Source organism: Chinchilla lanigera, unplaced genomic scaffold (assembly GCF_000276665.1).
Source record: "Chinchilla lanigera isolate Chin_1 unplaced genomic scaffold, ChiLan1.0 scaffold00013, whole genome shotgun sequence".
NCBI classification, from domain to species: domain Eukaryota; kingdom Metazoa; phylum Chordata; class Mammalia; order Rodentia; family Chinchillidae; genus Chinchilla; species Chinchilla lanigera.
In genome coordinates this window covers 15,451,413-15,471,283 of record NW_004955414.1, presented here as the reverse complement: position 1 = coordinate 15,471,283, position 19,871 = coordinate 15,451,413, and the positions used below count along the sequence as shown (strand labels likewise).

Genomic DNA, 19,871 nt, shown 5'->3' with positions numbered 1-19,871 from the left:
TTTTTTTGGTTTTTCTCCGGTACCGGGAACCGAACTCACGACCTTGCGCTTGCCAGGCAGGCGCTTTTGCCGCTGAGCTAAATCCCCAGCCCCCCCTAAGAAATTATTTTGAAGGTTGATCAGTGAAGGTACTTTTCAGTAATCTAAAACCTTTTCTTATCAGTCTTATTATATCACCTGGGGGCCTATTTCCTGTTCTGAATCTGTTAGATTTTTCTATCTGAACATGTCACATACATGACAATTGTGAAGCGATAGAAAACAAAATGGTACAAATTGTAAAAGCCACTTTTAAATCTTCTGTTAGATAAAATTTTTGAAAGGATTTAAACTTGCATTTGACTGATTTTAGATTTCTAACCCTGAAGTTTAATTGTACCTAGCCAGAGTATTAAGATATTAAAGGCCTATCTTGATAAAATAATTTTCTTCTTCTAGAATTGGAGGCATATGCTGGAGTTATCACTGCACTTCGGGCACAGGGGGATCTCACCAAGGAAAAGAAAGATCTTCTTGGAGAGCTCTCAAAAGTTCTTAGGTAAATTATCATAAAAGTTTGGGAAATGTGACTCTAGAAATTTCATTCTGAGGGGGTTCATTACTTTCCACTCTCCAATTAAACTGAAGAACAGAAGTATTCAAATTGTTGGTGCTTAGAGATCCTATCCTATTTGTGTACTCTGTTACAGAAAATTGTGCAACTTACCCTTTGCTCTGTAATCTCATCAGAAAGGGTTCAAAGCAGGTTTAGTTTTGGTCCACCTGGGAAAGGCAGTATGTTTTATAAAAGTGGAAGAAAGAAAAACTGGTAGCAAATGCATATGAAGAGCTAAGGTGGCATTTGTGGGAGGGAAGAAAGACATGCAAGGAAGATGCCTTAACATATAACTGGGTGGTGGTTATGTAGTCATAGCTTTAAGTATAGTCCTCCTTCAACTTCACTAGAGTGGCATTTGGATCTAATAAAAAAATTCAAGTGAAAGGGATTTCTTAATACGTTTCTTTATTTCTCTCTCTTGCGCACATTGTCTCTGTCTCTTTCTCTGTGTCTCTCTTTTGCAAAGTTTATTTGGAAAAGTAAAAGTGAAGAGTGAGGGAGAAACTGGCTCTGCAGAGTGAGCCTGGGTTGGGTGAAAGAGGAAAAAGAAAAATAAAAGTACCCCTCTGAGGAAGCAGGTGGGATATTATGAGGAAAGCCAGGATCACTTTTCTTCATTCATTCTAACATTTTAAGCTTTCTCAGAAAATGTTGTTGTAACTGTTTGCTGTTTACATTTAAAGATACTTTGTCCTATTCTTTTGTAAGTGAAAAGATGGATGGGGTTCTTCCTGTTATTAAGTAATATTAATGTAAGGATGTAGTTAAACTAAATTCTCAGTCTTATTGTTTTGTTGTATATGTTTTTTCATAAATTCTGCTTTTTATCCCCTTAAATGTTCCAATTCATGGTATAGGTTTAACTTAAATAGTAAAGAATACAGTTGGAAGAGTAGTGTTATTTGTGAATAGAATGGGTATAGACTTTAAAAAAGTTTTTTACTATTTTATATTTTTAATATAAGCACAAGATCAGTATAAGCACATTTAAAATTTTTTTTATTTTAAAAAGAAAAAAACTTCAAAATTTCAAAACAAGGTAATAGAAGGATAACAATGGATAGTGCATTGCATATTTTATCTTTAAATTAGTTACTCAGAGTATAAGATACAGGCATTTAATTGTCCAAACAATAGTAGCGCAAACCTTTCTTTTCAATGAACTAAGAAAAATGAGTAGTGTAACTATCTTAACTATCATGTGTATATATGCATACACACACACACACACACACACACACACAAATAAATTTTTTTTTTGCTTTTCCCTTCCTTCTTTTCTCTTTTCCCAACCCAGTTTTTCTTTCCTTTTGAACAGTTTCTTCCCATTTTACAGTAGCTGTTGTACATTTTGGATCTTATTTACTCTTTCAGTTTTTCACACTAGGGAGACAGTACGATGTTTGCACATGTATGTCTGGTTTATTTCATTTATGAGTATGGTCTCAAATTGCATCCATTTACCTATAAAAGTCTTTAGTTTATCCTTCTTTGTGGTCAAGTGGTCCTCCATTGTGTAAAAAGACCACATCTTTTTAAAATATAAGCATATTTTTCCCATTGGTAACATAAAATATAAGACACATAGAAGTATTGATACTACCTTGGCATCAAGTTTCGTAGCATATTGCCACAGGATACAGATTATCTTGCCACTCTCATTCTTTATTGTATTCAGTGGACATAAAACTCTTAAGCTTTAGAAAAGACTTTAGAAGGCTTTCTTCTAAGTGCCCAAATCCTCTTCTCAGCAGTCATGATTGGGAGGCCATTAAACATCTGTTTGCACATTTAGATAATAGGACACTCTGCTAATCTTGTCTCTGGTCTAACATTTCTGAGATTTGGAAGTAATGCCTTGACATGAGGCTGTGTTTGTCTTTTTGTGATTTCTAATTTGTAACAAATTCTTTCTGCAGTTTTAGAGTCAGTATGAATTCTTTTTTAAGACTGTGAAACATTTGAAGGTCTTATGCATCCACTATGTCTTTTCACAAAACAATCCCCCCCACCCCCGCGCCTGTTGACTTAAACATTAAAGTATAGAAGAGAGCTGCCTGCTTGGCAGAGTTCTATAATGGCTATTTTTTTTCATAGCATCTCAACAGAACGCCACCGTGCTGAAGTTCGGAGAGCAGTAAACGATGAACGGTTAACAACAATTGCACATAAGTAAGCCATTAGTCTACCACCCCTGATTTTTTTATGACATAGTATAATGTAGTTTTGAAACAGTCTTCCTATTGTGTAGCAGATTCCTGAGTCCTTTATCTTAATAACACTATTTCTACTGAGGGATTCTGACCATAGTCGTCACTGTTTATTCAGTTGGTTATGGTTTTTGCATTTTATTACGCTAGTTTAAAGTACTTAGGTCAAATCCTCTTTTAAGGTAATTTCTGTATAACTAAAGACCACCAAAGTTTAGATCACTTACTTGAAATAAAGTTCGGTAACAAAATAGTATGCCTCCTCAAATTGTAAGTCTCTTAGGGGTTCTTTGTAATGGGATATTTGATATGTGTATTACTTTAGGCATAACTGTTTTGTATCTAGCTTTAATTATCTCATGTATTTTGAGATTCAGAAAAAATGCTAACATATTTCTTGCTTTTAAGATGTATGAATATATCTTAATTTACTTTAAAAAGTACAAGTAAAATGGTAAAGGACTCTTACCAAATTGTTTTGAGATCTTTATAACTATTTGACAGATGGGGTGAGGGTGGACTGAGGGCAGGGATCAAGCATTGAGTATATATGGAGACAGTGCCTCCAAAGTATAGAAAGGAACAGAAATTATCCTTAGTGTTGATATAAGATGGTAGAAATATTGCATAAAAATATGTTAAGATATAATTTATTCATTTTTAATTTTTGTTTTAATAAAATTTAATAAAATTTTTGTTTGAAATAAAACTAAAGGAAAAATTCAATGCATTTCCATAATGTCATAACTCAAACTATGTATTTAAACCAATTGGCAAAATTTTCATTTACCCCAAAGATTTGTTAGCTTTGTGTTCTTCACTCTCCCTCATTTTATTTAACACATAAAATGGGGTGCTTTTTAACATCATATTTTGAAAGTAGCTGTTTATCATAGAATTTTGAGATTTTTCAGTAGTAAGTATGCACTGTGAAAATTTGGAAACTTTCCATTGAACATTTTAGTACAGTATTTCAGTGTCAGGCTAACATGGTTGAAACATTCAAATACTAATGTATTCCTTCTTTAATTAGCTCCAGACTTTTGAGTTGAGATTCTCAAAAAATGATAACTGAGCCTAGATTCTAACTTGAGAACTGGTAATAGGAAATTTATGTTCTAGGTCATAAAATAGTAAACAGTAGATTGCATTTCAGAGGCACTTAGAGACAAAATTAATATCTTAGAAAAATTGCAACAGTATTGCGGGGCAACTAGTTGTAAGTTGATGCATCAGTGTCATACTTAAAGGATAACATTTATTTAGTCTCCTTTTCCTTTTTTCCCCTTTAAAGAATGAATTTATCCTTATATTTGGGTGAAAGACCAAGTTACAGGTATGCAAATAGGTTATTATTATTTCAGGCTTTTTCTTGTATTTATTTCCAAATTGAAGCTCTCAATTATTCAGGGGCACATTATTTCATTTATGAATTAACCATGCCCCTTGCTTTTCCTTCTCTTCCCCTCCTCCCCTTCCTAATACTTCCCATCCTTTAGCCATTTTGCTGCTTGGGAGTACCTCTAGTCAGAGGGTGGGAAGGGAGAGGAGGTAAAAATTTTAATTAGTAATTTTACTGTTTGTTAGTTGGCCTGGAAAAGATTTGGTGAAGAATTTACTAGTATTTGCCAAAATGTTTTTGGATATTAAATGAGTTTCTTTAATCTATTTGACCTCTCCCTTTCCCTCCTCTCTCCATTAGCATGGATAATTGAGAGTTGGCTTTTATCTGCCTGTGTTTCCTCTTTTTTTTCTCTACTTTCTGAATTCCTTAATATATGAATTTCATTTTTTGAAAAGAGTTTACTTCAGTGTATAATTTTAAGCTGCTTAGGTCTTTCTGTACTCCTGTTTTAATATTTTATATTGTGGTTTAGTTTTACCAGATACTGTATTTATTTGATGAGCCCAAGAGTTAATAGAGATCTGTGATTGTGCTCTTCTTAGAAGTAGCAACAGAGCTTAGTTCCAGAGATTATCTATGGGAGGGCTTCATACTCTGAGCTTGAAAAAACAGTGCGAGGAATGCATCTGAACTGACTGCATTCCCTTTCTCCTCTCCCTTCCCTCCCCCCACCCCAAAGAGCAGTTTAGGCCAGAAGGAATGTAGTTGAAAAGTGATGAGAAAGCCTAGAAGATTGAGCACACAAAGGAAAGGGAACAAAAGGAGTGGGGTGTTGGGGAATCAAAGAGAAACCTTGCTTGTGGCTTAAAGCATAACATATGTTTATTGTTTGGCACCAGGCCACATACTAAGTCTGATGCTGTAATTCAGATTTGATTTATAACAGAATGTTAAAGCTTCAGATTTTTAAATTGGGCTGTGCTTACCCATGTTGTCTCTAGAGTAAGAATGAAGTGACTGTCTAGAATTTCTGCTCTTTTAACCCTTTTACCATTAGTCAGACATTCCCAGGATACTGTATTTCTGTGTGAGGGATGAGGATTGCTTTTACACTAAAGAATGATGTGACGGCCAAGGTGATTTAATTAGTATCATTTTAGATTTTTTGGAATAGGGACTAGAGCACGGTTTCTACCCTCATTTGCTATATTAGCAAAAATAGGTATTACATTGAGACTAAGGTATCTCAGTAAAACCCTGCAGTTAGATGTTTAAAATTTGTAAATTCAGTTTAGATGACTGTGTAACTAATGCATATTTACAACCTCATTACTAAACAAATAGGAAATCTAATTCTAACATGTTATTTAATTTTTCACTCACTTGAAAAAGTTGAAGCATGTTTGCATGAGTGGAAATTTGGAAGATTTATAAGTTTTTCTAAAAGTTGCAGTTGTCTTTTGCGCTGCAAGCTTCTCTTTTTAGTCATAGTGTATATTCTTGACTTTAAATAATTAACTTTTTGTAATTCCGCCACAATTTAAACAATGCAGCAGGTAAGTGTAGCTATCACTTTGTGTGGTAAACTCATACCAACCAAGTTGACTAGTAATAATCTAATAAAATGATAGCAAAATAAGTTAGGCCAACAAAATATTGAATAGCTTTTAGAATTTTTTTCCTTTAACAATTACCTATAGCCCTTTTCTGCTTTTCTTGTTCACATCATTTGTTTCCAAACTAGTGTACTATGGAATTTGTCAGTTATTGGGGTTAATTTGTCAGTTATTGGGGTTTCAAGAAGTCCTCTTTTCTTTGTCTTAGGTAGAACTGTGTTAAAATGAAGGAATTTATAGATTTTTCCAACCCAGTTGGATTTATCAGCTTTTAGAAATTCCTTTTTGAACTAACTTACATTCTTAAGTTGTGATTTTTTTTTTTATTTCCATTCAGTGAAAAGTTGGTAACAATTGGACAACAGTTCCCAATTGATATAAATCAAAGGCAAAAAGTTAGACATCAAGCTCATTTGAAACATCTATACTTGCTTCGTATATGCCATATAATTGTAGTAGCTGAAATATGTTAGTTGAAGGAGACATTGATTAGTTGTGGACCTTCTGCAAGCTATTTATCCTGTCTTCTGACTTGGTTTTCCCTTTTTTGAAATGGCGATAAAAAGACTACCAATTTCATAGAGATAGAGAAAATGATGAATTAATACACATAAAATTGTTTTAACAACGCCTGTCATAAATTCTTAATTGATTTTAACTAGCATTACTACCATGATTATCATTGTTATTATTCTGTCACCCACTAACCAAGGCTTTTATGTAGCCCATCTAAATCTGAAGAATCAGTATATAAAGAGTCTTAAACTCTTAAGTTACATTGTAGAATCTCATGGTTTCAAAAAAAGTATAGAAATATTTCTGAATTTGTGAAGAAATTGATTATTTCTAGATGAATGTTAATATTTGATGCTAATGATTAGTCAAGGTTTTTCATGGAACCAAGTCAAGGGAAGTGACAATTTTCTTTTTGTGGTATGGGGACTGAACTACATCCCCAGCCATTTTTATTTTTTATTTTGGAATAGGCGCTCACATTTTTATCTTTTATTTTGAGGCAGGATTTGAACTTGTGATCTTTCTGCTTCAGTCTCCCCCAGTTTTGGGATTATAGGTACCCGGCTGACAACTATTTTTTTGGTATTTCACCTCTGGTCAGATTCTCAAGATGAAACTTGCTCAAGAAATTTAGGGTACAGAAACTGAGAGGGGTGTCTGCTTGAAGAGAAAGCCTAAATAACTCAAGTTACTTTTAGAGTGAATGTGGTATACATAAATATAAATAAAATAGTGGCAGATTTCTTTTAGCATCCTTTGATCTGGTCTATTTTTAACAGGAAGGCACTGTATATGTAATATAATGTAATGTAATAAACATCATTAGTAACACATGCTGTTATGAATACAGCTTTCTTCTATCCTTTACTACCTAGTTCCCCTTGTTTACTGCCTCGATTTCCCTTAATTAAAAGCCTTTAGAACCTCTGGCCATGCAGGCAGATACATAATTTTGCAAAGGTTCAGTGAATTCCATCTTCAGTTTTAAAGAAAAATCTGATTGTTAGTATTATGAATGCTTTTTACTTTCTTGGTTTAATTACAAAATTCCATTCTAAAATTTAGTAAAAATACCAGTTTTCATTAGTGAAAACAGATGAATCAATGAAACCAAAACTAGTACTTATTTAAAAGCCATAGAAAAATTTGCCGTAGTTTCAATTATGTTCATCATAAGATTTATTGTATTTTTTTTTTTTTTGGTACCGGGAATTGAACTCAGAACCTTGCACTTGCCAGTCAGGTGCTTGTGCTGCTGAGCTATATCCCCGGCCTTGTAAGATTCAGATTATAGAATAAAATATGTAAGAACTTAAATTTGTGACATTCCTTGAATTCTAATTATTTGTAATTTTGATCTTGCTTGCATAAAATAAAGCCTCTTGTTCATTAAGGGTCCTTATTATAATTTAGTAAGTTACATTTGATTTGTTTTTTTAGCAGTTGAGAACCCTTGTAGCAGTGTTTTCTCTTTTGTTTAGTATGTCTGGACCTAATAGCTCTTCAGAATGGTCCATTGAAGGTCGTCGATTGGTACCACTGATGCCCCGGCTAGTTCCCCAAACAGCCTTCACTGTAACAGCTAATGCTGTTGCCAATGCAGCTATCCAGCACAATGCATCTCTTCCAGTGCCTGCAGAAACAGGAAGCAAAGAAGGTGAGTAGGAAAATATTTGTTAGAGATTATTTTCTTTGGAATTTTCAAGAATGTGGAGGACATTCTTTGATTAGAATGCATTGAGGACACAATGATTTGTTTATTATTTGTTAGAGTTTCTTAAGATAAGGCTTCATTATACAGCCCAGATGAACCTTGAGTTTACTGCGATCCTCCTATCTCAGCCTCTTGAGTGCTGGGATTACAGGCATGTCTTGGATTACATGTGGAGAAGGGTAATCCTTTAATAATCCTTGCTAAAATGTTTGGTATCTGCCCATTTGTACTAGCTACACCCTTGGTTCTCGCTCAGTAAAAGGTGACTGAAATTGGTATTCGAGGCTAAGGCTATAAGCCCCCTGATCCCAGAACTTTGTCTGTCTTGTTTTTCTTGTTTCTCTTACTTTTCTTTTCATCCCCGGGCACCTGGTTCTCCAGACCTGACATGCTGGTTAGAACGACACAAGAAAAATTCTGGAAAATTATCCTATTTCTTACCTATTTGTATCCTAGTGTTTAAAGGTTATGAAACATAGTGGGCAACTCTTGTGAAACTAGAAACTGGAAAGTGTTTAGTCTCAGCCAAAATTAAATCTTCCTTTTGTTGAAAATGTGTTATGTTATTGGAAAAATTACAAAAGCCCTTCTTGGAATGAAGTTTTGACCTCATTGTGTCTTACTAGAAGTGGATAGAAAGCCCTCATGCATACCAGTAGAGAATGAACAAGATGACAGAAGTCATTGAGCTGCTGCAAAAAGATGCTGAACTGATAGCTTTAGAAAATAAAGCTCTGTTTTTATCTTCTGGAATTGATGGTATACACTACCTCTCTGTTCTAGTCAATGTGCTGAATCCATTACCTGGCAGATGGAGAGTTTTTCTTATTGTTATTTAATCTAGTAATTGACACATGCTTTAAAAATCCTTGAATTCTTCTGAGGCCCCCATATTTGAATTGACTCCCAGTAGCTTAGGCTGGTTTTGCATGACAGTGGGTCTGAAAACAATGCATTTGTCAGACTACTCTGAGGAATTATTTTTTCTTACCTAGCAATAGGGCCATAGAGGAGAGTGAGACACTCTTCTTGAATGCTGGGCTGTTTTAGGCTGAAGATAGTTATATTTGCAAGGAAGCAGTTATCGGTGTACAAACTTAGCCTTCTTTGGTTTCCTGTTTACTTTGTTGTTGGAGAGGCATCTTTCCTTTCTTCCTACTTTTATCTTTTCCGCTTACCAGATGTCTGGTAGAGTGGTAAGAATGTAGGATTTCCATTTAGTCAAATCTGTGTTTGATAGTTTGCCATTTCCTAGCCCTCTGACCTTCAGCATGAATTAGCATCTGTGAGCCTTGGGATCCTCATCTTTAAAATGTGGTCATGGTGTGAGAAGTGGTGATAATGTATAGAAGGGAATTAGCATAGTGCTTGTTACTCAGTAAATATTGCCTATCTTACTGTTGATTGAACTATTTTTTGTTGAATGAAAAAGAGGTAGAAATTTGAATTTGTTACTTTAGTTGAGTTACTGTTGCACATAGCAAATGACTAGTGAGTGGGTTTATATAAAAGAACCTTACGTTGGTTCTTCCTTACAATACATTGGAAATAGCTGTGGTTAGGGAAAAACTGCCCATCAGCCCATCATTGACACTCTTAGTGCTAAAAAGAGATACAAGTATTTTCCTGTTGTCAAATTCTTGCTGTGAATGAAAAATGATTTTCATTTTTCTTAATATAATTTTAAATTTGTTTTCTTTGTAACTACATTCTTGTCCGTTGTCAAAGTCACCTGTAAACAAGCTTATATAGTGGGGGAAAACCCAATTTAGGTGGTGATTTTCAGGAAAGGTGTCAATACCTTTTAACCTGCAGACCTAATACCTAGTATTGGCCTCTTAACTTTGGATCACATTAAAATGTTAAAATTGGCCTGCAATAAAAATAATTTTTCTGTATGCCTTTTGGTGAAAGTTAACAGCAGACTCTTTTTATCGTTCCTTCAGTAGTGGTTTGCTATTCCTACACAAGTACCACGTCAACCCCAACCTCTACCCCTGTTCCAAGTGGCAGCATAGCAACGGTTAAGTCTCCAAGACCTGCCAGTCCTGCCTCCAATGTAGTTGTCTTGCCAAGTGGAAGTACTGTTTATGTCAAAAGTAAGTGATACTCTCAGTGTTATCAGGGCCATCTTGGCTAAATACTGGAGTGTAGGCTCTGATTAGATCTGCCTTCCTGGAATAAATAATCAGGCCACTAGCAATTACAAGTGGTTAGTTTTTGAAGACTCCAAAGAGTTCCTTTCTGTCTATGTGACTAGGTGTATGTTGATTTTTAAACAGTTCTGGGGTTTGAGAAGTATCTTCTTTTTTGTTCTTTGTGGGGAATCTGCCTTTAAACAGACCTCTCCTTCAAGTATTCACTTGTTTTGATTATAATGGCGTAGAAATGTGAATACATACTGAAGGAATGTGCTTATGTAATGTAGTCCATATTTACTTCTGTGATTATAATCTTTGTAGTGCTTTTCTTAAATTAGTTCATATAATATGTCATTCAACTGTTAGAGTCAGTGAAGTACTCTGAAAGTCTTTTATACAGATATTCCTTGTTTAACGACCTACCTGTTCAACAACAGTTCGGATTTAACAATCTGTTGCTCTGATTTACAACCTAATTTGGACTTACCACACAGGAATGTGAGTGGCAGTGTGTCCTATGGTGGCTTCCTTTATAGTACAGTACTGTAATTTTTGCTCATTGTACTGTATAGTACAGTAGTGTAGTTTTATGTTCTGCTATACATTGTACTGTATGTAAGAGTTGTACAAATAAAAGCAGAGTCATCAAGTTGGACTTTCTTTTGACTGTTTGTTCTCAATTTTGTAATGTACATACAACTTCTCATGTAGTGACCAATTCATTTAATGACTAGTTTGTAGGAACTAACCTTGGTTGTTAAATGAGGAATGTCTGTTTTTCTAATTGACTGTTTTTTAAAAGTTTCTGTTTGCAGTTTTAACTGCTTTATTCTACCCTATGAAGGAATTTATTTTTTACTTTTATGTTGCTGTCCCTTTCTTTTAAAATTTATTTTTACCTTTTGCTTTGCTTTTTATATATTAACTGGAAGTCATTAATATTTAATTTTCATTTTACTCAGTATAGTTGTAAAGTTGATTTCTTTTTAACTTTTAGAGGCTGTTTGCTATTGTAAACAGAGATGACACTATGTTGTTCTCAAGCCTAATTGAAATTAGAGTTAGAATTACGTTGAAGCTGTGAGAAGTTGTATTTTATCATCATTCCATGAGTCATGCTGTATAATTTGTATGCCTACTTTATAGAGATTTTTTACGTAGATTTATGTATCTCATTTGATTTTTAAAGTGTGCATACAAATTGAGGTTTTAGTATATAAAGGAAAAGCTATGAATCATGAGCTATTAAATTTATGACTGATTTCCTTCAATTTAGCCAAGGTGGTCTTTTCAGAGAGGGGCTGGGGATAAAGCTCAGCGGCATAGTGCCTGCCTGGCAATTGCAAGGTTGTGAGTTCAATTCCCAACACCAAAAATAAATAAATAAAATAAAATAAAATAACCCCAGAGACCTATTTTTTTAATGATTTTTTTAAAATACTGAGTGAGAGTCTCAAACATGAAGAAACCATTTCTCAAAATACATAGTTTTAAATACCAAGAAGTATGTTGTTTTATATTCAGAAGTCACACAGACATTAGTTTGGGAATAGAATCAAATCACCTATTCACCTAACTTTATATGTCTAAGATACCGTACCAAGGAAACAAACAATAAGATTTAGCTCCTAAAAAATGGGAAAGAAGCTTATAAACAGTTATATTGCCATGTGGTAAGTGGTATAGAAAAGAAGGTACAAAGTACTTTATAAACTCAGAGGAGATAGGCTGGAGGAGAAGTAAGGAAGCACTTCCCTGAGGAAGTGATTTGTAGGATGGCAGTTGAAGGATGATGAAAAGGTCTTTGATGGTAGGTGGTATTTCCCAAAGAACGATATTATGTAAAGACCCAGAAGTAGAATGTGCTAAGTTGGTTTTGGGGAATGGTTTAGCATACCAAGATTGTAGGGATGAACATGGTTAGGTGCAGCAAGATACTTTTGTGTTCTTGGAAAGATGTGAGAGGCCTTTAATGATATGGTAATGATTTTATGGCTCATCTTACAGGAAAATTAAAAACTGCTAAAGGATTTTTAGGCAGTGCATTGGCATGATTAGATAAGAAACTTTGTAACTGGTGGTAGGTTGGAGGGTAGAAGTTGAAAGACTGGAGGCATAGACATCTTCTAGGAGGTTATTGCTAAAATACAGGCAAGAGATAAGAAGGCCTGATGTGGAATAATGGACATAGGTTTAAAGAAGAGAGAGAAGGCATTCAGAGACAACGTCTCTGAGGGAGGATAGATTGATTATTATAGGTTGATTGGCCGTAAGGCAAAGGGAGAGGTCAAGATTGACTTGATCACACACATTTTTAAAAATATAAAATGCAGTATTAGTTTGGTGTAATTGTAGCAATATTGTCATTGCTTTTCAGGTGTTAGCTGTTCAGATGAAGATGAAAAACCCAGAAAACGAAGGCGAACAAACTCTTCTAGCTCCTCTCCTGTTGTGCTAAAGGAAGTTCCAAAGGCCGTTGTTCCAGTTTCAAAGACGATCACTGTGCCTGTGAGTGGCAGTCCCAAGATGAGCAACATCATGCAGAGCATTGCCAACTCCTTACCACCCCACATGTCTCCTGTGAAAATAACCTTTACCAAACCTTCAACACAGACAACAAACACAACAACACAGAAGGTATGTAGTAGATGGAGTCTGTATCTGCCAGTTGTTTTCATCTCTTTCTGAAACTATAGTGGACATTTAGCAAGAATAACTAACTGAGTGCTTACTATGTGCTAGGCAGTATGCTGGGAATGTTCACATCTCTTGTTCAATTCTGCACAGAAAACTTGAGATTGGTATTACTTTTGCCCATAGATGCTAAATGATTTTCCTAGAATGAAACAGCTAGCAGCTACTTTGAAGACTTGCACACTATTTGATCATTATAGTGTCATTTGGAAAAAAAATTTTTTTTAGATAGCAAAGTTTTTAAACATCTGTTTGTCTGACTGTACCTTTCAAAACTCATTTTTTATTTTGCCTGAGTAATAAGGTTGTCAGAGTTGTTTTTCATAAGAAAGGAGGAATGTGGTGGTTATGTTTTTTATTCTTTGTATGCTATCATGAACTCATTCCTAAACTCTTCCTTAGGTATGTTTAAGTCATCAATAGTCTATCAATGGCATGTTATTAGGAACTTCAGTCTTCCCACACTAATCTGGACTCTGTTTCTCTTTACTGTTTTTCTGATCTTCTTCTTTTTTGTCATTGTATTTATTCATTTTGTAGAGCATTTCCAGTAACTTTAGGAAATATGGATAGATAAAAAGTAAATATTTTGAGGCTTTTCATTATAGGTTGCAAATTAAATTTTCTAGCCTTTCTCTTTTATCATGGTTTAGCTAGGTAAAACCTTCTAGGTTGGAAGTCATTTTTGTTATGAATTTTAAAGATACCATTCTCTTTGGTTCTGGTGTCATGTTTTTGTCTTGAAAAGTCTTAGTAACTTTCAGAGTTCGAACATTTCAAAGTAATATTTGTTGATACAGGATTTTATTTTATTCATTATGTTTTATGTTCTGTGTGCCTTTTCATTTTGGACACTCATGACTTTCATGTCTTAGAAATTTGAGAGTTTTGTTTTGTTTTGTTTTGTTTTTCTCTATTCTTTTTGGATCACCTGTGATTCAGGAGGTAGAACTGTCTCATTTGATCCTTTAACTTGCTTGCCTTTTGTCATTCCCACTTTCTGTTTGTTTACTTTTCCCACCTCTATACCAAAGTGCTTAAAAGTTTGGATTTGGAAGTGAGACTTTCTAAGTTCCAATCCCAGATTTGCTACTTACCAGCAGTGTAACTGTGGGAAGATTGAACTGTGTACCTAAGTTTTCTCATGTGTGAAATAAAGAAAAACAGATATTTTAAGATTTTTGAAAATGAATGAAGTGATATATGTAAAACTGTTAGAATAGAGCCCAGCAATAGTAAGTGCTCTGTAAGTATTATTACTACTCCTGTATTTGTTTTTTTCCTCACTATTAGGAATGGAACTCCCAGGGATTTTATACTGTGCTACATTCCTGCCCTTTTAAAATTTTTTAATTTGAGACAGAGTCTTGCTAAGTCACTAAGCTGCGCAGGCTGGGTTCGACCTTGCAATACTACTGGCACAGCCTCTGAGTGCCGGGATTGTGTTATCAGGTCTGTTTTTCTGTATTCTTTAACTTTATCCTTCACTATTTCTGTGGAACTTTTCATTTTTGCTATCATGCTTTAAATTTCTAGTCTTTCTTCCTTGTACTCTGACAACTCCTTTTCTTAAAAAAAAAAATCCTTTTATTTTATAACATTATTATAGTCTTTGATCAGATGATTATTTATTTATTTATTTATTTATGTATTTATTTATTTTCCGGGTACTGGGAATCGAACTCACAACCTTGTGCTTGCCAGGCAGGCGCTGTGCCGCTGAGCTAAATCCCCAGCCCCTTATTTATTTATTTTTGAGACAGGGTCTTGCTATGTACTTCAGTATGGGCTTGAACTCACTATGTAGCCCAGGCTGGCCTTTAACTTGTGGTAATCCACCTGCCTTAGCCTTCCCAGTACTGGGATCACAGGTGTGTGCCAGCACACCTGGCTTGATTTGATGGTTTTTATGTTCTTTTTTTTCATGTTCTTTATCTTATCTGTAAGTTCCTTTTCTCTGTTTTTATCTTTCATTTCAACATTTTCTAAAAATGTCTGACTACCTACTTGTATATAAAAGTGGGCACTAAAGAACAGCAGAAAGCTTTGTGTGTATGAGTAGGACATGTTCACTAGTGACTTCCTTGTTGGCTTTCCTAGCTAGAATCTTTTATTAAGGAACACTTACTCCCCTTTTCCGTCTCTTGTCAGCATCTTGAGGATTTTCTTGGACTTACCAGATTCTTCAAAGAAAACTTCTAGTCTTCTTCTGCCTTAAGTAGTTTAATTCTGGCTGCTAATGTTTGGAGTAAATGAAAGAGATCTAAGTAGCTGCACTGTAAATTATGTTAACTGTACTTATTTTCTTTTAAGTGTAGTACTTGGCCACCCCAGCAGTGCCTAGTGTGAGCATATGCCTTCAGATTCAGTTCTTCTCTTAAGAGTAAATTCCTGATCTTCCTGTGATGTGTGGGAAGGCAGCCAAGGATCTAAGTGTTTCAAGTTTCAACTAATTTTCTTTTCTTGACTCCCACTTTTTCCCCCGGTATCAAAAGTATGTTGTATTTGCAATTCTTGACTTTTCTGCATCTGAAAATTATCTTTCATCCATCACTAGTGTCTTTCATCTATTACTAGTCTGTTTTTCAGTTTCTAAAACTTTATAGCTGTGCCTGCCCTCTCCCTCCATCCCTCTCTTCTTCCCTTCCTTCTCTCTTTCTCCCTTCTCTCTCTGTCTCTCTCTCTCTCTGTGTCTTTGTCTCTGTCTCTGTCTCTCTTGTCTCCAGTTTAGTTGGAACTAAAGGCTTATGCCTCTGTATCTGAGTACTTTTTTGTTTTGAGTAGTTTATGTGCCTTTTCCCCTTTAAAAAAAGTCCCGTCAGGCCGGGGATATAGCCCAGCGGTACAAGCACCTGCCTGGCAAACGCAAGGTCCTGGGTTCTACTTCCGGTGCCAGAAAAAGAAAAAAAGTCCCATCATACAGTTTCAGTAGGATTATGAGGAAGAAGTAGAGATAAATTCTATGTTTGTATGTTTTTCATTTTTGAATTTTCAGTCTTATAATGGTTTTCACTTAACCACCTTGAGTTTTTTTTAAAGATACAATTATGTAATATATGAAAATTTTCTTAATAACTAGAAGTGATAATGAGCTGATTATATTTTTAATCTGAAGATAAAGGATTATGGCATAGAATTAAAAATTAAGCTAGAATTTTTGAAGTTCAGGAGTCCTGAGTTAGAAATTGACTTTTTCCAGTATTAAATACATTTGAAATAAATTTGTCTTTCTGAATCTTCTTTGCTCACATATGAGATGAGAGTAATGCCAGTTTTAGGTTACTATAAAGATTAAATGAGATTGGATACTTAAAGTGTAATATATAGTTAAAAAAAAAAGTTAGCTTTCTTCCATTATAAGTATTATATGGAAAGCAGTATTTTATTTACATTGTTGATAATGGCTGTTCCAAGTAAATAGATTTATCACTTTACTGAAGCTTATCCCTTAATCTATTGAAATTAATTCTTTTTGATGACTTCTTAAATATTATACTGGGCATCATTTTTGCATTTTTATTTGATAACTCCAAGATAATCTTTCTGAATGTCACTTTTCAAATAGTATTATAGTTAATTGCTTTCCGGGCTGGCTCTAGATTGGGTTACATCTGCCTGCTACACTTAAATCTCTGCTTTTACTCCCTTTGTTGTTGGATCTTATTTTACTAATACTTCTCTCTTCTTGTCTTCTCATCTAGCTTTTAACATTTTGTATCTTAAGAAATAGTAGAATATAGCTATAGCTAAAAGTGCACCTACCTCCCGTCTATGTTTCTATTCCCTGTGTTTACTCATATTCATTATACTTATAACTAGTTGATACTATATTGCAAACTTCTTTTCTATTTCTCCGGTAGAACTAAGCTGGTTGAAGGATGAGATTTTGTTTTATTCATCACTGTATTCACTGATGTTTAGAAAGTGCTTGTCATGTACAAGATGCTAATTAATATTTGTATGACTAATTAATTCATAGATTTGTTATAGTACTAGCTCTGTTACCTTTCTTGAGTCTCAGTTTCCTTCTACAACAAAAATAGTAGCAGTATTTCGTAGAATTACTAGGAGAATTAAATAGGATGATTCATGGAAAAACTTGACATTGTACATCTGATGAGTATTCAGTGTCATCTAACATTATTAACTTTTCAGTCTTTGTAGACGTACATAAAAATACTTGTACTAGATGAGGGTTCATCTATAAATGATGTCTGTGGAGTTTTTAAAAAATATATTGAATATATATATTTATTTCTTCCTTCTGAATTTTTGATCAGGAATGGTTGAGGTTGTCAGACTTGTGGTGCTTTTAGGAGGGCTTAAATGCAGAAAATTGACTTTTATTTCCAAAGTCATTTATGAGCTGTACCATTAGATTTCAAATTCACAACCTTAGATTTGTCTTACTATGTTCAAAAAATAAACATTTAAAACAAGTTGAAAATAAAATTCATTTATTTCACAAATAATTATTGAGCATCTACTATGTTCCAGATATAAAACTCTTGTATTTCCTATGTACTCAGTGCCAGCAGTTTTATTTCTTGGGACAAACAGAGTATGGGTAGGACTTACTAAATATTCTTAGGTTATTTTGTTTTACATCTTTTTCTGGGTAATTAGATTTTTTTGAAACTAAGGCAGTGGTTATTGCATTAATTTTGGTTTTCTCATGAATTCTGTATAGGACAACTTAGGAATTGTTTTATGTAAAATAATTTTTACATTAGATATAATTATATATCAATTTGTGGATATTATTCAAATTCAGATAGGTTGTACATTTTCAGGGTAGACAAATTTCCACCTATGTTAATGTGGTACCTTCATTTAAATAAAACTTTGGTACAACACTGATATAAACAAAGCAACAGAATATAGCTTTATGCTTTCATGTGCTTGATTGATATTTTTCATTTTGTCCTTAGGGTGCAAGTCCCAGCACTCTTAAGGAGTTTTTGTGAGTGCTAGAAGGTCAGTAATTTGAATTATGGCCTGAATAAACACTGTTTGATTCACTTGGTTTCAAATCCCTTTATTTCCTCTGTTGTGATAAGTAATTTTAAAGGGCAAATAGATTTCTCCAAGGTGGATTTAATTTTGGGTAGCCCCATTACAGATGAGGAAGAATCTTGCACATTAAAATCTCAAAATGAGTTTTATTGTTTGTATCTGTATTACAGAACATACTCCTAAAGATTAGATTTTCCTGAAGCTTTGTTGTCTTAAGGTTAGAATCCCACATGCATACTCTTGTTCTGAAATTGCAAATATTTGATTATAAGTGTGATTACTTCCACTTCCCTTGTCCATTACAGACATTACTAATCAACTGTGTCATATTTTCCTGCTAAACTTTGACAAAGCATGTGCCTCCAGAAAATTACTGTTGGTTTAGAACTGACAAAAGTGAAACTGAATTGCTATTACTTCTGTAATTAGCTTGGTTGGTAGTGACTATGGGTTCTTTGGATTATAAAGGATATCAGAATTTGGGGTAAAGATGAAGATATTTTTAATTAAACAAAAATAAAATACATTAAAATAATTTCCAGATTGATTTGGTCTATAATGTCTTTACTGATATCTCTTCAATATTTATTAAGTAGGAATAATATTACTAATAAGTTCATTTGTTAACTGCCAAATATTGACCACCTGCTATGTGCCTAGTATGTAGATGCTTCACTTGATTATCTCATCTAATCCTTGTAATCATTTTCAAGGTAGGTATTATTATCCTCATTGTGCAGATGGAAATTGAAACCTAGAGATTTTAACATGCCCAGGAGCCTGTCATTTGTGATAGAAGCAAGATCTAAGTGCAGGCTCATTTGATTCTTAAGTTTGTGGTTCTATTACCATATTGGTTTACTTCTCAGTTATATGATGCTTCTGGTTGTTTTCTAGTAATACTATACAGGTGTTTGCTGACATTATTAAGGCTATATGTAAGTATGCTGGTGAGCTCTGTATAGGTATTTGCTGGTCAAGATTGATGTTTGTAACTTTCTTGACACCTCAAATAATTAGCAAGTACTTGTATCTTTTAATCCTTTATGACACTGAAAATAAAAGCTTCTTTGGAATGTAGGTACTGAGTACTAAGTTCAGTACATACGTTATGTTTTGACTGATTTAACCTCAGGCCTTTTTTAAGAGCAATGGAAAAATGAAAAAAAAGTTCCTTAAATTCCTAGGGATGTCCTAGGTGGTATAATTTCAGTGAAAGAAGATACTCTTCTGTTTTGGGGATTGCTATAGCACTGTTAATACTCATCCCAAAGTAAAACTGTGATGTTATAGATGTATAAATAATTCTGTATTCTCAACTATAAAATGGGGATAATAATAGTATCTATGTTGTGGAATTATTGAGAGATTTAAATAAGCCAGTGTATGTTAGCTCTAGGAATTATTCTTGCTTTTGTTCTTTTCCTAACCCTACCATTTTCATTGTCAATAACTTTTTCTCAGCCTCTCAGAATAATCTGACTTCTGTTTATTTCTACTATTAACACCCCAGTTCAAGCATCTCCTGTCATTTCTTGCCTGGTCAACTGCTCTCCTTGCTTCTACTCTTGCCTTTCATTATATAGGAGTTAGTGTGATCATTTAAATAAAAATCACCTTTTTTTGTTTTTCTGCTTAACATCCTTCTGTGGCATTCCATTATTCTTAGTATACAATCTAAATCCACCCACCCCCCACCCCACCCCCCGCCCGGTACCGGGGATTGAACTCATGACCTTGCACTTGCCGGTCAGGCACTGTGCCGCTGAGCTAAATCCCCAGCCCCTTAATCTAAATTCTTTATGGCTTTTAAATTTGATCTGGCCTCATATTCCTTTTCTAATTACTCTTTGCTGTACATACTTTTGCTACACTGCCTTTCTTTCTGTTTTTTAATATATTAAACCAATTCCGACGTTAGGTCTTTTACTCTGTACTATTCTTTCTTTCTGAAATACATTGTCCTTAAGTCACTGACAGTTTTTTGATCATATTGACTAAACCTTGACATCTCTTTCCTA

General features: G+C 34.3%; 1 protein-coding gene across 21 annotated transcripts in view; it reads left to right on the top strand.

Moving 5' to 3' along the window:
- The window catches only part of LOC102015398 (chromosome unknown open reading frame, human C11orf30), an 86,640-nt gene that overhangs the window by 11,207 nt on the left and 55,562 nt on the right, over window positions 1-19,871 (top strand). For 15 of the 21 annotated variants that reach the window (XR_001233130.1, XR_001233129.1, XM_013511870.1 and 12 more), the window contains exons 3-8: window positions 439-538; window positions 2,696-2,770; window positions 4,103-4,144; window positions 7,767-7,942; window positions 9,946-10,098; window positions 12,518-12,777. Coding sequence is in view for 19 of the 21 variants with exons in the window: in XM_013511870.1 (XP_013367324.1) it covers window positions 439-538; window positions 2,696-2,770; window positions 4,103-4,144; window positions 7,767-7,942; window positions 9,946-10,098; window positions 12,518-12,777 (806 nt within the window). In the remaining 2 variants the exon portion in view is untranslated. The remainder of the gene's footprint in view (window positions 1-438; window positions 539-2,695; window positions 2,771-4,102; window positions 4,145-7,766; window positions 7,943-9,945; window positions 10,099-12,517; window positions 12,778-19,871) is intronic. The other 6 variants (XM_005379859.2, XM_013511865.1, XM_005379865.2 and 3 more) reach the window with 4 other exon arrangements.